The 18,287-nt window shown below is 38.1% G+C and overlaps 1 protein-coding gene across 10 annotated transcripts in view; it reads right to left on the bottom strand.

The window, feature by feature from the left end:
• The window catches only part of MEF2A (myocyte enhancer factor 2A), a 161,860-nt gene that overhangs the window by 18,430 nt on the left and 125,143 nt on the right, over nt 1–18,287 (bottom strand). For all 10 annotated transcript variants that reach the window (XM_025391645.1, XM_025391643.1, XM_025391635.1 and 7 more), the window contains one exon: nt 7,630–7,817. In XM_025391645.1, the coding sequence (XP_025247430.1) occupies nt 7,630–7,817 (188 nt within the window). The remainder of the gene's footprint in view (nt 1–7,629; nt 7,818–18,287) is intronic.

Here is an 18,287-nt window from a genome sequence, read left to right as displayed (position 1 = left end):
ACACTTTCTGGATTACTATAGCTTTATAGTAGGTCTTGAAACCAGGTAGTAGTAGTTTTTTTAAATTTTGTTCCTTCTTAAAATCTTTCTAGCTATTGTAGTCCTTTGTCTTTACCTATATATTTTAGAATTGGCTTGTTCGTATCTACAAAAAAAGCTTGCCAGGATTCTGAAATTGTGTTTAATCTACAGATCAATCTGGGAAGAAATGACATCTTGACAATACTGAGTCTTGAAATCCATTAACATGATGTATCTATCTATTCATCTAGGTCCTCTTTTATTTCTTTCATCAGTGTTTTGCAGTTTTCAACATACAGACTGTGTAGATATTTTGTCACAATTGTACCTAGATGTTTCTTTTCTTTCCTTTAGTTAGGGTTTTTTTGTTTAGTTTGTTTTTTCAATTTCAAATTCCAATTGTTCACTGCTGGCATATAATCGATTTTTATATACTAACTTTGTACCCTGAGACCTTGCTAAACTCACTGATTGGTCCGAGGATTTTTGTAATTTCTTTATATTTTTCTACATTAAAGAATGTATCTTCTGTGAATAGAGAAAGTTTAATTTCTCTCTTCCTGATATATATATGCATTTTATTCATTAATTTTTGCCTAACTGTACTGGCTAGGACTTTTACTACCATGGTAAATATGACTGGTGAGAAAAAAAATATCATTACCTAGCTCCAAACACTAGCAGACTCAGTGCTTTCCCCTTATAAAGTATTTTAGCTGGATATTTTTTGTAGATGCTCTTTATTAATTTCCCTTCTATTACTAGCTCAATGAGATTCTTTTTGTTTAATCATGAATAGATGTTGAATTGTTAACATCGTGATTATACTAATGAATTTTCAAATGTAGACTCAGCCTTGCATTCCTGGGATAAAACCAACTTGGTCTTGATATATTATCCTTTTTATTTATTGCTCAATTTACTTTTTACTGTTTTGTGTCTAGAGTTCATGAGGAATATGGATTTGTAGATTTTTTTTTTCTTGTGTTGCCTTATTTTGGTTTTGCACTGGGGTAATGCTGACCTAAAAAAAATAAGTTGGAAAGTGTTCTCTCCTAATTTTTTCTGAAAGAGACTGTATAGAATTGGTATCACTTCTTTTGTAAATGTTTGGCAGAATTTGCCAGTTAAATCATATGGGTCTGGAGTTTTCTTTTGTGAAAGGTTTTTAAACTAGGAATTCTGTTTTTAAAATAGTTACTATTCAAGTTAACTATTTCTTCTTCAATGAGTTTAGTACTTCCTTGGTAGTTTGTATCTTTCCCAGAATTTGCCCATTTCATCTAAGCTATTAAATCTATTAGAACAGAGACGCTTACAGTATTCTTTCAGTGTCTTTTGGGTAACGTATCTGTTCATATTCTTGATACTGATAACCTACCTGGGTCTTCTCTTTTCCATTGGTCAGCTTGGATAGAGGTTTATCAATTCTATTACCTCTTTTTTTTTAAAAAAAAGTTTTTGGTTTGCTTTTGTTTTCCTGTTTTAAATTCATTAATTGCTGCTCTTTTTCCTTTCTTCTGCTTGATTTGGGTTAAGTTTGCTCTTCTTTTTTGTTTCTTAAAGTAAAAGCTTAGATTACTGATTTGGGATCCCTCTTTTCAAATATAGGCATTTGTTGCTATAAATCTCCCCTCATCACTACTCTAGTTGGGCCTCAAAATTTTGATGCTGTATTTTCATTTTCATTCAGCTATACATATTTTTAAATTTCCTTTGAGATTTCTTCTCTGTTCCTTGGGTTAAAGTATATTGTTTAATGTCTAAATATATGGCCATTTTCCTACTTTCTGTTATTGACTTCTAGTTTGATTTCCTTTTGGCCAGAGAATATAACATGTATGATTTCAATTCACTGAAACTTGCCAGTTTGTTTCCTGGCACAGGATATAGTCTATCTTGGTGAATGTTGCATGTGCTCTTGTGAAAAATGTGTGTTCTGCTGTTGTTGACTAACATGTTCTATAAATGTCTCTTAGGTCATGTTGGTCAAGTGTTGCTCAGATCATCTAGACTCTTACTGATTTTTCTGCCTACTTGTTCTATCAGTTACTGAGAGGGATGTTGAAATCTCCAACTACAATTGTGGATTTTTCTACTCACCTTTTAGTTCTATCAGTATTCACTTTATGTATTTTGAAGGTTGTTGTTAGGTGCATAAACATTAAAGACAGTTATTTCTTGGAAAGTGGACTAGGTCACATCCCTCTTTATTGCTGATAGTTTTCCTTGTTGTGAAGCCTACATTGTCTGAAATTAACAGGTCTGCTTTACCTTTCGTTTTGGTGTTTGCAACAGTAAATTTTCTCCCTTCTTTTACCTATGTCTTTATATTTAAAGTGGATTTCTTGTAGGCAGCAATTTTGTTTTTTTTTTCTTGAGACGGAGTTTCACTCTTATTGCTCAGGCTGGAGTGCAATGGCACAATCTTGGCTCACTGCAACCTCTGCCTCCGGGGTTCAAGAGATTCTCCTGCCTCAACCTCCCAAGTAGCTGGGATTACAGGCATGCACCACCATGCCCAGCTAATTTTGTATTTTTAGTAGAGACGGGGTTTCTCCATGTTGGTCAGGCTGGTCTCAAACTCCCAACCTCAGGTGATCTGCCTGCCTCAGCCTCCCAAAGTGCTGGGATTACAGGCATGAGTCACCACAGTACTTTTTAAGACAAAAAAAAAAAAAAAACACACACACAAATCTGATGATCTTTTAACTGATGTGTTCTCATCACATTCAATGTGATTATTTATATGACTGAATTAAAATCTACCTTTATGTTGCTTTTTGTTTGTCTTCTTTTAGTCCATTTCTTGGGCTACTTAGTAGAGCATTTTTTATATTTCTATTTCATCTCTTCTATTGACTTATTTAAAGTCAATAGAATGACTTCTTTAAAATTTTCTTCTGTATCTGCACTAGGGTTTACAATATATATCTTTAATCACCTTGAGTTCTTCAAATAATATTTACAACATGTAGAGTCAATTCCTCCCTCCCATCTTTTATTGTCATATATTTAATTTTGACATGTGCTACAGAAACAAAATACACTGTTACTATTTTTGCCTTATATAGTCAGATACCTTTTGGAGCAATTAAAAAGAGGGAAAGCACTTGGATCGTGGTTTCTTTTATACTCCATAAAAATAAATTAATGTTCCTTGGAGAGATGCCTGATTCTAGGACTGGTGCAGAAAACACACAAGATCAGCCTAGAACATATTATAGTGCCAGAAAATAAAAAAGCACCCATTTCCCCTAAAAAATAAAAAAAATAAATAAATAAAAACCCACAAAAATAAGGATATATTAAAGGGACACAGGAATCAAGCAGACAGCCCTCAAAAGCTGAAGCTAGAACAAAGCAACAGAAAAACGTGGTACTGCATTATAAACCAAAATATTAAAATAAATGCCCACGAGTCCATATTGATAGAAATAAATGGTTGAATAAATGAGAGAGAAGAGATACATCTCCTGTGCAGAAGAATTCCAAATAACTTATGTAGATATCCTTCTCTTAAGAAAACTCCCCACTCCTTAAAAGTGTGGGCTGAACATGGTAATTTCCTACCCAAAGGCTATAGTATGAAAAGCAGAAGAGTAACTTTACAGAAAAGAAACCTGTTAAACACCTGTTAAACATCAGCCAAGTGACCAAATTAACATCAGCAATAGTTATGACGATACAGGCTGGTCATCCCAAATCTGAAAATCTGAAATCTGAAATGCTCCAAGATCCAAAACCTGTTGAGCACCAACGTGTACTCATTGGATCATTTTGGATTTCAGATTTTTGGATTTGGGATGCTCTACTTATTAGTATAAGGGAAATATTCCAAAACCTGAAAAAATCTGAAATCTGGACTACTTCTGGTCCTGAGTATTTCAGATAAGAGATAATAAATGTAGTAGGCACTCTTGATACGATGTGACGAAAATGGCATCTTAATTCTATGGCCTACCTCCCTCAAACCAACAACCACAGGCTAAGCATGAGAAAAACATCAGACAAATCTTAACTAAGAGACATTCTATAAAAATACCTGACTAGTACTCCTCAAAACTGTCAAGGTCATTAAAGCAAGGAAAGTCTTAGAAACTCTCACAGTCAAGAGGAGGCTAAAGAGACATGATTGCTAAATGTAATGTGGTATCCTGGATTGGATCCTAGAATAGAAAAAGACACAAGGTTAAAAATAAATAAATCTGAATAAAGTGCGAATTTCAGTTAATAACAACATATCAGTACTGGTTCAATAGTGGTGACAAATATACCATACTAATGTTAATGACAGAAAAAAACTATGTGTGGGGTATATGAAAACTTTCTGTACTATCTTTGCAATCTTTCTATAAATCTAAAATTGTTCTAAAAATAAAACGTTTATAAAATGTAGGGAAAACCAGATTTTATTTGTCTTCATTTATTGCATTTCCACTGTTCAGGTCTTTGTGTAGACTCAAGTTTTTGCTGGGATCAGAGTCCTTTAACATTTTTTGTAGAGCAGGTCTGCTGGCAATAAATTCCCCCGACTTTTGTTTGAGGAAATCGTCATTTCTCAAAGATATTTTTGGTGGGTAGAGAATTTTGGGGTGAGAGGAATTTTTTAAAAATTTCAGCACGTTAAATGTTACTCCCCTTTTCTTGCTTGCATAGTTTAGTTTGTGAATAAAAAAGTACGGTACTAATCCTTGTTTTTCTGTATACAATATATCTCTTCTCTAAGATTATTCTCTTGATCTTTTGCTTTTAGCAGTCTGAGAGTGAGAGTGTGTGTGCGTATGCGTGTGTGTGTGTGTTGGCAGTGGTATTTATCCTGCTTGGTACTGGTTATGTTTTAAAATATTACTCCTAATCTGTTCTCTCTTGTCTTTTTGGAAGTCCAATTATAAATATGTTACGCCATTTGATAATGGCGCATAGCTCTTGGATACTTCATTCTGTTTTTTGTCTTGTTTTCACTCTTCTCTTTGTATTTCAGCATGGGTAATTCCTACTAATAGACCTACAGGTTTTTCCCTCCTGTTAAGCTATTAGTGCAAGACTCCAGTTAATTTCATTAGAAGCTGGGCCAGGTTTGAGCCTTACTGTTGCTCTGGTTACCATCAGGGCACCTACCACAAGCTTCATATCCCTCTGGGGGTGGGGATCTATCTGCATGCCAGATTTTCAAACCCTAGTGACTGCTCCACTCTCAGCTTTAAGTCATCCCCTCTCTTGTTGTGCCTCAGGCTGTGGCCTTCTTAGTCATCCTGCCACTCTCCTGGCGTTGCTCCATACCGAGCATGTCTTCCTGTTCCTTCACCACTGGCTGAAGATATTTTGCCTTTTCCATTAAACAGGATTTCAACAGTGCCCTAAGAGTGAAAATGTTTGTTGTTCGTCGTCTTAGAGTTTAAAGCTTTTGTTCCATATTAGAGAAAGAAGACAAAAAGATCCAGGCAAAACTTTTTGCCCCTAGTGTAGAGCTACTCTTCCCCTTTCCCAGTTGTGTACCACAGCGAGACCTTTGCAGGAGCTTCTGAGCACCCCACGGGATTCATGGAGAAAAAAGTCTACAAGAGAACACAGACTCACCCTGTTTTATACTGCAGCCCCCAGGAGTTTCACACAGTTCTGTCAGTGTACACCTGGTCTCCAGCAATTCACCAATCACCCTAGCTTAACTCTTACTATCTGTGTCTTGCCTAATGCTCAAATGTCATCTCTCCTCACAGTATCTTTGACTCTGGAGCATCTGGGCCAGTTGGTTGCCCTGAAATCTCAGTACTATAATGAGTTCAAGGAAAACTATGAACTTTCTGTATATCCAAGTTTTTTTAATTGTAAGGCTGGGAGTGACTGTTTCCAGACTTCTGTATCGCCAAATAAAAAAGTACTTGTTTTTTGACCTGGACTATAAGACTTAAAGAGATCTGGTCCTGGCTCTATTTTGAACTATCTTGGACAAGTAATAACCTTTAACTCAGTTTCCTAATCTCTACCTTGCAATGATCACAAGCTAACTGAGAATTAAATGAGACAGTATACACATGAAGGTGTTTTGGAATCTATAAAGCATTATACCAATGTGGAATTATTATCTAAGCCTGATAGCATCACTTTCACTTAGCAAAAACTCTAATGGTGAGTTTAGCAACTGCTCAGTAGAGAGAACACCTGGCATATCATTTAGTATGCTAGCAGTCAAACAGTTGCTAAACTAAGAGATTTTAAAACTTGATTATACATTCCAGTTTTTTTTCTACAAGAGGCTAAGGGGGATAAATATATTGTCCTGTTCTTTATAAACAGACTTAAGACTCAAAAACAAATGAGACCAGAACCCTAAAGCCATCATCAAGGAGTGGAATAGAGGCTACCTGCATTCTTTATACAGTTAAATAGAAAGGTTATTTGAGAAGGAATAAGCAAATAAAATTAATTGGAGAATAACTCACTCAAGTTTCTGTGCATTCTTCCCTATCCTACAATAGTTCTGTGGTATGCAGAATTTTTTTTTTTTTGAGACAGTGTCTTGCTCTGTCACCCAGGCTGGAGTGCAGTGGTATGATCTCGGCTTACTGCAATCTCCACCTCCTGGGTTCAAGTGATTCTCCTACCTCAGCCTCCTGAGTAGCTGGGATTACTGGCACACACCACCACACCCAGCTAATTTTTGTATTTTTAGTAGAGATGGGGTTTCACAATGTTGCCTAGGCTGGTCTTGAACTCCTGACCTCAGGTGATCCGCCCACCCTGGCATCCCAAAGTGCTGGGATTACAGATGTAAGCCACTGTACCCTGCCTGGTATGCAGAATTTTCTAACTAATAGTTTAGTGCTTCTCTCACAGAAAAGCATGTTTAATTGATTAATGAAAGTATACAAAGTACAGCGAATAAATAACTCATGTTTAATATTTCTAGCCTGGTAAAATTAAAATTAAACATAATAATCTCTAAAAGTGTTACATATTAATGGGGTACATGTGAATATTTGTTACATTCATAGAATGTGTAATGATCAAAGTCAGGGTATTTGGGGTATCTATTACCTTGAGTATTTATACTTTCTATTTGTTGGGAACATTTCAAGTCCTCTCTTCTAGCTACTCAGAAATATACTCCATCTGCAATGTTGCTAACTATAGTCACTCTTCTCTCCTATCAAATACAGGGGTATATTTGTTGTATCTAAGTGGATGTTTTTACCCACGAATCAACCTCTCTTCATCCCATCTCCCACCCACACACCCTTCCCAGCCTCTGCTATCATTCTATTTTCTGTCTCTACAAGATCAATTTTGTTAGGTCTCATTCACATATGAGTAAGATCATGCAGTATCTATCTTTCTGTGCCTGGCTTATTTCACTTAATAACCTCCAGTTCCAACCATGTTCATATTTAGCTTTAATTTTAAATAACCGTTAAGCAAATTTCCATAATCTGATTTTTGTGTATTTGAAATAGACTTGTCTCTTCAAATACTAATTTCGAATGGAAATATTTGTTAGGAATAGGTGTAGATTCTATGGTGGCACAGAAAATTCCAAAGGAAGCTACAGACTGACTATGTATAAAATACATGTTTTAAAGAATGAAGTTGAAGAAAGGTTCAACTTACTAGTGGAGGCATCATGCCCTTGCTTGAAGGGGGGATGACAACTCGAAGATCTGGTTTTCTACTGTTCATTCCAAGATTACCACCACCTGGTGGAGGGGGAGACTTCGTAGGCATGACTTTGCCTAAACTATTTGCACCAGTAGTTCCAATCAAATTTGGAGAAGCTCTTGAGTTTACAAATCCATTCCCTGGGGGGAAAAATATCATTCAATTATGTGAGAAGAGTTATTAAAACACTTTGGCACAAACAAAGTTTTCCCCAGTCTGAGTTGCAAATAAATTTTATAACAAAACTCACTACACGTTTGAGTATCCCTTATCCGAAATGCTTCGGACCAGAAGTGTTTCTGATTTTGGAATACTTGTATAACATACTTAAGGGCTGAGCATCCCTAAACCTGAAAATCAAAAATCCTCCAATTAACACTTCTTCTGAGAATCACATCAGTGCTCAAAGTGTTTCAGATTTTAGAGCAGTTTGTATTGGGATACTCAACCTGTGGTAACTAATGAAGTATCTTTGGATATTTTAAAAATAAGCAGAGGAAGACAAGCAAAGTCTGAAATACATATAAAGCTTAAGACTAATGACACTTGTACGGCATTACTGCTTGGATTTGCTAAGAGAGATTTAAAACACAACACATTTCTGGCCGGGTGCGGTGGCTCACACCTGTAATCCCAGCACTTCGGGATGCCGAGGAGGGCGAATCACTTGAGGTCAGGTGTTTGAGACCAGCTTGGCCAACACGTTGAAACTCTGTCTCTATTAATAATACAAAAATTAGCCGGGCATGGTGGCGCACGCCTGTGATCCCAGCTACCTGGGAGGCTGAGGCAGGAGAATTGCTTGAAGCCGGGAGACAGAGGTTGCAGTGAGCTGAGATCATGCCCCTGCACTACAGCCTGGGTGACAGTGTGAAACTGTATTTCAAAGAAACAAAAGATCACATTTCTAACAGGGCATCTCATTTAGTCTCATTTTAGGGACTAAAATAATGGAGGTATTATAGAAAATGTCTGAGAACAGCCTATTCAATCACTCTTGTGAGAGCAAAGGCACTGCTACTACTAAGTTCTGAGTAGTGAACTAGGTACAGAGTAACTTCTTAACTGTAGCTTATTCAGCACTCATTTCTAATGCCTCATTTTCACCAAGTACTTCTTCCTTATGGCTCTACTTCACTGGTTCTGTTTTTTCAGCTTCATTGAGGTCCTTATTAAATATTTCTGATTTATCTCACGTTAATCATCTTATTCCTATTTTTAAACTTTCCCTGACAGAACCTTCCATCTCTCTTAGATGAAATGAGGAAACAGGCATATTGTGATATATGTTCTATGTATATAATACTTTTGGGAACCAGTTGAGATATAAATAAATATGAAACCATCCTGTTTTCATGAATACTGTAGTCAGTCATTCTACTTCTTCCCATGTGTAGCAACCACGTGGACTGGGTGGGGCTGACTCTCTGCAACCCTCTCTCCAACCCCCAGATGAACTTAGTGACAGGCATTTGACTCAGGTCATTCTCGTTCACCACAGTGACTGGATGTGGTAATGACCAATCAGAACCCGGGTAAAACAATTGTTCCATGATTGTCAGGGAGGCTCCCACATTCCCCAAACTGTGCCTGAGAAAGCATTTTATTCTTTTTTTTTTTTTTGAGACAGAGTCTTGCTCTGTCATCCAGGCTGGAGTGCAGTGGAGCGATCTCTGCTCACTACAAGCTCTGCATCCCCGGTTCACACCATTCTCCTGCCTTAGCCTCCTGAGTAGCTGCGACTACAGGTGCCCACCACCATGCCCGGCTAATGTTTTGTATTTTTAGCAAAGACAGGGTTTCACCACGTTAGCCAGGATGGTCTCGATCTCCTGACCTCATGATCTGCCCACCTCGGCCTTCCAAAGTGCTGGGATTACAGGCGTGAGCCAATGCATCCGGCCAGCATCTTATTCTTAAGTCATTTTGGGACTCAGAAGAAAGCCGGAATGAGGAAAAAGCTGATACAAAACGGAGAACAGCAAACAAATGATGTAAAAGCCCTGATTAAACCGTGCTTGTAGTCTGTACCACTTCTGGATCTTTCAGTTACATGTAAGTTAACACATCCCCTATACAATTTAAGCCTGAGGTAGTTTTCTGTTAGTTGCAACTGATAGTATCCTAATAGAAATAGCTACTATTCACCAGTTTCCAGTCCAACAGCAGAGATAATGACACAAATAAAAAGTAGATAAGTAACCAGTGTACAGAAACACATAATGTGAATTTATAAAACAGAGACTACAGTGTGGTATTTCAATTTCAAAGTAAATCACAAATAAAGCAGGGAAGAATAAAAGAATAAGTGTTTATTACGAAGCTGGCAAAGAACAAAATATTCAGAATAGTGAGCCAGAGGTTCCTGATAAGCCAAACAGGCCTCTTACGTTCTCTGGGTAGGACTCAGCATTCACATGTCCTTAAGACTAGCAACTGTCTAAAATCAGGAAACATAGAAGTACCTTTACTATCTGGAAATTTAAAAAATTCAAACATCTATTATGTATACAGTACTGTGCCCCTGGGAGGGTATATGTAGAGAAGCCATAAAAAGCCTATACAGGTCTTCAAGGAGCTTTTCATCTAGTTAGCAAGAACAGGCATATCACATAGGCATGAATTATACTTACAATATGGGCAAACTAGAGGTAACCACACAAAATTTACAATGAGATAGAAAGCACTGATCACAAATATATCAGCTTAATTAGGAAAGCCTTTGTGGGATTAACTACTGAGCAGTCTGAAATGACAGAAGAAGAAAAGAGAAGGCAGGCATTATGGATAAATGTGAGAAAAATATGTTAAAGCATGAATGAACAAGGTGTGAGTGAGGAATGGCAGAGCAGATAAGCCTGGAGAATCCACAGCTTCAGGGACCATCAGAAGGAAAGGGTAGCTGTATTTGTTCTGCTCCTTTCATTCTAGTATAAAGAAAAAAAGAAAACTTCAGAATTCACGAAAAATAAGCAGACACTAGATGTTACAAATACACACATACCCACACACTCCTGTATTAATACACATGCAAGGACTAACAAAAACTGAGTGTCTGCTGTGTGCTTAACACTGGCCTAAAACTCGTCCTAATAATCTCATCCTGACAAGACTGCATTCTGAGAAATAAAATGGTTTGCCCCAGGGTCAGATGTGGTGGCTGATACCTACAATCTCAGAACTTTGGGAGACTGAGGTGGGCAGATTGCTTGAGCCCAGTTCAAAACCAGCCTGGGCAACATGGTGAAACCCCATCTCTACAAAAAAAAAAAAAAAAAAAAAAAAAAGAAAAGAAAAGAAAGAAAAATTAATAGGGCATGGTGGTGTACACCTCTAGTCCCAGCTACTAAGGAGGCTGAGTCAGCCCAGGAGGCAGAGGTTGCAGTGAGCCAAGATCACACCACCACATTCCAGCCTGGGTGACAGAATTAACCCAATCAAATAAAGACAAATTAAAAAAAAAAATCAAAAAACAAAAATGAACAAAGCCTCCAAAAAATTTGAGATTATGCTAAACAGCCAAACCTAAGAATAACCGGTGTTCTTGAGGAAGAAGAGAAATCTAAAAGTCTGGAAAACATATTTGAGAAAATAACTGAGGAAAACTTCCCTGGCCTCACTGGAGATCTAGAAATCCAAACACAAAAAGCTCAAAGAAGACCTGGGAAATTCATAGCAAAAAGATCTTCACCCAGGCACACAGTAATCAGATTACCTCAAGTGAAGACAAAGGGAAGAATATTAAGAGCTGAGAGGCAAAAGCATCAGGTAACCAACAAAGGAAAACTTATCAGATTAACAGCCGATTTCTCCTCAGAAACCCTACAAGCCAGAAGAGATTGGGGTCCTATCTTTAGCTTCCTCAAACAAAATAATTGCTGGCCATGAGTTTTGTATCCAGCAAAGTTAAGCTTCATAAATTAAGAAGAGATAAAGTCTTTTTCAGACAAACAAATGCTGAGAGAATTCACCACTACCAAGCCAGCACAACTAAGAAATGCTAAAAGGAGTTCTAAATCTTGAAACAAAACCTGAAAATACACCCTCCTTAAATCATAAATCTCACAGGGCCCATAAAACAAGAACACAATGAAAAAAAAAGTATTCAGGCAACAACTAACACAATGAATAAAATAGTACCTCACATCTCAATATTAACGTTGAATGTAAATGGCCTAAATGTTCCACTTAAAAGATACAGAATGGCAGAATGGTTAAAAATACACCAACCAAGTATCTGCTGTCTTCAAGACACTTACCTAACACATAAAGACTCACATAAAGTAAAGGGGTGGAAAAAGATACTAGAAAATCTAGAGGAGGTGGATACATTCCTGGAAATACATAACCTGCCTAGGTTAAATCAAGAAGAAATAAAACTCTGCATGGAACAATAACAAGTAGCGAGACTGAAACAATAATTTTAAAAACTGCCAACACCACCACCAAAAAGTCCAGGACCAGATGAATTCAGAGTTATTCAGAGTTGAATTCTATCAGGCATTCAAAGAAGAACTGGTACCAATCTTACTAAACTATTCCAAAAGATAGAGAAAGAGAAAATCCTCCCTAAATCATTTTATGAAGCCAGTATCACCCTAATACCAAAACCAGGAAAGGATATAACAAAAGTAAACTACAGACCAATATCCCTGATGAGCACAGGTGCAGAAATCCTTAAAAAAATAACAGCTGACCGAATCCAACAGCATATCAAAAAGATAATACATCATGATCAAGTGGGTTTCATACTAGGGATGCAGGGGTGTGTTTAACATACACAAGTCAATAAGCAAAACTGGCACAGAAGGGACATATCTCAAGGTAATAAAAGCCATCTATGACATTTTTACTAGAGTCAGTAAAGTTCCAGGACACAAAATCAATGTACACAAATCAGCAGCACTGCTATACATCAACAATGACCAAGCTGAGAATCAAATCAAGAACTCAATCCCTTTGCAACAGGCGCAAAAAATTAACATATCTAACCAGGAGGTGAAAAATTTCTACAAGGAAAACTACAAACCACTGCTGAAAGAAACCACAGATGACACAAATGGAAACACATCTCATGCTCATGGATGGGTAGAATCAATATTGTGAAAATGACCATAATGCCAAAGCAATCTACAAATTTAAAGCAATTCCCATCAAAATACCACCATCATTCTTCACAGAACTAGGGGGAAAAAAATCTTAAAATTCACATGGAACCAAAAAAGCCTGCATAGCCAAAGCAAGACTAAGCAAAAAAAAAAAAAAAAAAAAAAAAAAAAAAAAAAAAAAAAAAAAAAAATCTGGAGGCACCATATTATTTCATTTCAAACTACACTACAAGGCTATAGTTACCAGAAAAGTGTGGTACTGGTATAAACACAGGCACACAGACCAATGGAACAGAATAGAGAACCCAGAAACACAGCCAAATACTTACAGCCAACTGATCTTCAACGAAGCAAACAAAAACATAAAGTGGGGAAGACACCCTATTCAACAAATGGTGCTGGCATAATAGGCAAGCCACATGTAGAAGAATCATCTCTCATCTTACACAAAAATCAATTCAAGATAAACCAAAGACTTAAATCTAAGACCTGAAACCATAAAAATTCTAGAACATTGGAAAAACTCTTCTAGACATTGGCTTAGACAAAGGGTTCATGATCAAGAACCCAAAAGCAAATATGATAGAGAAAAAATAAATAGACGCGACCTACTTAAACTAAAAAGCTTCTGCAAAGCAAAAGAAATAATCAGCAAACAGACAACCCAGAGAGTGGGAGAAAATCTTCACAAACTATGCATCTGACAAAGGACTAATATCCAGAATCTACAAGGAACTCAAATCAGCCATAAAAAAACAAATAATCCCATCAAAAAGTGGGCAAAGGCCATGAATAGACAATTCTCAAATGCAGGTATACAAATTGCCAAAAGACATGTGAAAAAATGCTCAGCATAATTATCAGTGAAATGCAAATCAAAACCACAATGATATACCACCTCACTCCTGCAAGAATAGCCTATTTTAAAAATCAAAACATAATAGATGTTGGCATGGATATGATGAAAAGCGAACACTTATACACTGCTGGTGGGAATGTAAACTAGTATAACCACTAAAGAAAACAGTACAGAGATTCCTTAAAGAACTAAAAGTAGAACTATGGTTTGATTTAGCAATCTCACTACTGGGTCAGAAGAAAAGAAGTCATTATATGAAAAAGACACTAGTGCACACATGTTTATGGCAGCACATTTTGCAATTGTCAAAATATGGAACGAGCCTAAATGTCCATCAACAACAAGTGGATAAAGGAAATGTGATATATATATATGTGTGTGTGTATATATACACATATGTGTGTATATATATACATACATATGTGTGTATATATACATATATGTATATATGTGTATATATACACATACATATATGTATATATACACATACATATATATATGTACACCATGGACTACTACTACTCAGCCATAAAAAGGAACAAAATAATGGCATTTGCAGCAACCTGGATGGAACGAGAGACCATTATTCTAAGAGAAGTAACTCAGGAATGTAAAACCAAACATCACATGTTTTCACTTACAAGTGGGAGCTAAGCTATGAGGATGCAAAGGCATAAGAAGGATACAATGGACTTTGGGGACTCAAGGAGGAAGGCTGGGAGGGGGTGAGGCATAGAAGACTACACATTGGGTACAGTGTACACTGTTCTGGTGAACTTCAAAATCACTACTAAAGAACTTTTCCATGCAACAAAACACCACTTGTTCCTCGAAAACTATTGAAATAATAATTTTTTTTTTTTTAAATAAAAGACCCAGGCATGGTAGCTCACAGCTGTAATCCCAGCACTTTGGGAGGCCAAGGTGGGCGGATCACCTGAGGTCATGAGTTGGAGACCAGCCTGGCCAACATGGCAAAACCCCACTAAAAAAAAATGCAAAATTAGAATAGTGGGGGCACGCCCAAGATGGCCGAATACAAACAGCTCCAGCCTCTAGCTCCCAGTGTGAGCGACACAGAAGACGGGTAATTTCTGCATTTTCAACTGAGGTACCAGGTTCATCTCACTGGGGCGTGTTGGACAGCTGGTGCTGGTCCGCGGGTGCAGCCTGACCAGCGAGAGCTGAAGCAGGGCAAGGCATCACCTCACCTGGGAAGCGCAAGGGGGAAGGGAATTCCTTTTCCTAGACAAAGGAAATTGAGACACACAACACCTGGAAAATCGGGTAACTCCCACCCTAATACTGCACTTTACCAAGGGTCTTAGCAAACGGCACACCAGGAGATTATATCCCACACCTGGTCGGGAAGGTCTCATGCCCACAGAGCCTCCCTCATTGCTAGCACAGCAGTCTGAGCTCTAACTGCAAGGCAGTAGCAAGGCTGGGGGAGGGGCGCCCGCCATTGCTGAGGCTTAAGTAGGTAAACAGAGCCGCCAGGAAGCTTGAACTGGGTGGAGCCCACCACAGCTCAAGGAGGCCGGCCTGCCTCTGTAGACTCCACCTCTGAGGACAGGGCATAGTTAAACAAAAAGCAGCAGAAACCTCGGCAGAGGTAAATGTCCCTGTCTGACAGCTTTGAAGACAGCAGTGGTTCTCCCAGCATGGAGGTTGAGATCTGAGAACGGATACACTGCCTGCTCAACTGGGTCCCTGATCCCTGAGTAGCCTAACTGGGAGACATCCCCCACTAGGGGCAGACCAACACCTCACAACTCACATGTCTGGGTACACCCCTGAGACGAAGCTTCCAGAGCAAGAATCAGACAGCAACACTCACTGTTCAGCAATAATCTATCTTTTGCAGCCTCTACTGCTGATACCCAGGCAAACACAGTCTGGAGTGGACCTCAAGCAAACTCCAACAGACCTGCAGCTGAGGGTCCTGACTGTTAGAAGGAAAACTAACAAACAGAAAGGACACCCACACAAAAACTCCATCATTACGTCACTATCATCAAAGACCAAAGGCAGATAAAACCACAAAGATGGGGGAAAGCAGTGCAGAAAAGCTGGAAATTCAAAAAATCAGAGCGCATCTCCCTCTCCAAAGGAATGCAGCTCATCGACAGCAACAGAACAAAGCTGGACGGAGAAGGACTTTGACAAGTTGAGAGAAGAAGGCTTCAGTTGATCAAACTTCTCAGAACTAAAGGAGGAACTACGTAACCAGTGCAAAGAAACTAAAATCCTTGAAAAAAGATGTGATGAATGGCCAACTAGAATAACCAACATAGAGAAGTCCTTAAAAGAACTGATAGAGATGAAAACCATAACACTAGAACTACGTGACAAATGCACAAGCTTCAGTAACCGACTCGATCAACTGGAAGAAAGAGTATCAGTGATTGAAGATCAAATGAATGAAATGAAGCGAGAAGAGAAGTGTAGAGAAAAAACAGTAAAAATAAATGAACAAAGCCTCCAAGAAATAGGGGATTATGTGAAAAGACCAAATCTACGTCTGATTGGTGTGCCTGAAAGTGACAGGGAAAATGGAACCAAGTTGGAAAACACTCTGTAGGATATTATCCAGGAGAACTTCCTCAACCTAGTAAGGCAGGCCAATATTCAAATTCAGTAAATACAGAGAACACCACAAAGATACTCCTCGAGAAGACCAACTCCAAGACACATAATTGTCAGATTCACCAAAGTTGAAATGAAGGAAAAAATGTTAAGGGCAGCCAGAGAGAAAGGTCGGGTTACCCACAAAGGGAAGCCCATCAGACTAACAACAGCAGATCTCTCGGCAGAAACTCTACAAGCCAGAAGAAAGTGGGGGCCAATATTCAACATTCTTAAAGAAAAGAATTTTCAACCCAGAATTTCATACCAGTCAAACTAAGTTTCATAAGTGAAGGAGAAATAAAATCCTTTACAGATAAACAAATGCTTAGAGATTTTGTCACCACCAGGCCTGCCCTACAAGAGATCCTGAAGGAAGCACTAAACATGGAAAGGAACAACAGGTACTAGCCACTGCAAAAACATGCCAAAATGTAAAGTCCATCAATGCTAGGAAGAAGCCGCATCAACTAACAAGCAAAGTAGCCAGCTAATATCATAATGATAGGATCAAGTTCACACATAACAATATTAACCTTAAATGTAAATGGACTAAACGGTCCAATTAAAAGACAAAGACTGGCAAATTGGATAGAGTCAAGACCCATCAGTTTGCTGTATTCAGGAGACCGATCTCACATGCAGAGACACACATAGGCTCAAAATAAAGGGATGGAGGAAGATCAACCAAGCAAATGGAAAACAAAAAAGCAGGGGTTGCAATCCTGGTCTCTGATAAAACACACTTTAAACTATCAAAGATCAAAAGAGACAGAGAAGGCCATTACATAATGAGAAAGGGATCAATTAATAGGAAAGAGCTAACTATCCTAAATATACATGCACTCAATACAGGAGCACCCAGATTCATAAAGTATGTCCTTAGAGACTTACAAAGATACAATAATAATGGGAGACTTTAACACCCCACTGTCAACATTAAACAGATCAACGGGACAGAAAGTTAACGAGGATATCCAAGAATTGAACTCAACTCTGCACCAAGCAGACCTAATAGACATCTACAGAACTCTCCGCCCCAAATCAACAGAATATACATTCTTCTCAGCACCACATCGCACTTATTTCAAAATTGACCACATAGTTGGAAGTAAAGCACTCCTCAGCAAATGTGAAAGAACAGAAATTATAACAAACTGTCTCTCAGACCACAGTGCAATCAAACTAGAACTCAGGACTAAGAAACTCAATCAAAACTGCTCAAATACATGGAAACTGAACAACCTGCTCCTGAATGACTACTGGGTACATAATGAAATGAAGGCAGAAATAAAGATGTTCTTTGAAACCAATGAGAACAAAGACACAACATACCAGAATCTCTGGTACACATTTAAAGCAGTGTGTAGAGGGAAATTTATAGCACTAAATGCCCACAAGAGAAAGCAGGAAAGACCAAAATTGACATCCTAACATCACAATTAGAAGAACTAGAGAAGCAAGAGCAAACACATTCAAAAGCTAGAAGAAGGCAAGAAATAATGAAGATCAGAGCAGAACTGAAGGAGATAGAGACACAAAAAACCCTCCAAAAAATCAATGAATTCAGGAGCTGGTTTTTTGAAATGATCAACAAAATTGACAACCGCTAGCAAGACTAATAAAGAAGAGAGAAGAATCAAATAGATGCAATAAAAAATGATAAAGGGAGTATCACCACCAACCCAACAGAAATACAAACTACCATCAGAGAATATTATAAACACCTCTATGCAAATAAACTAGAAAACCTAGAAGAAATGGATAATTTCCTAACACTTACACTCTCCCAAGACTAAACCAGGAAGAAGTTGAATCCCTGAATAGACCAATAACAGGCTCTGAAATTGAGGCAATAATTAATAGCCTACCAACCAACCAAAGTCCAGGACCAGACGGATTCACAGCCGAATTCTACCAGAGGTACAAGGAGGAGTTGGTACCATTCCTTCTGAAACTATTCCAATCAATAGAAAAAGAGGAAATCCTCCCTAACTCATTTTACGAGGCCAACA

This window comes from Theropithecus gelada, chromosome 7b, assembly GCF_003255815.1.
Source record: "Theropithecus gelada isolate Dixy chromosome 7b, Tgel_1.0, whole genome shotgun sequence".
Classification (NCBI taxonomy): Eukaryota; Metazoa; Chordata; class Mammalia; order Primates; family Cercopithecidae; genus Theropithecus; species Theropithecus gelada.
The sequence above is the reverse complement of the archived record's forward strand: the minus strand, read 5'-3'. Positions and strand labels throughout refer to the sequence as shown.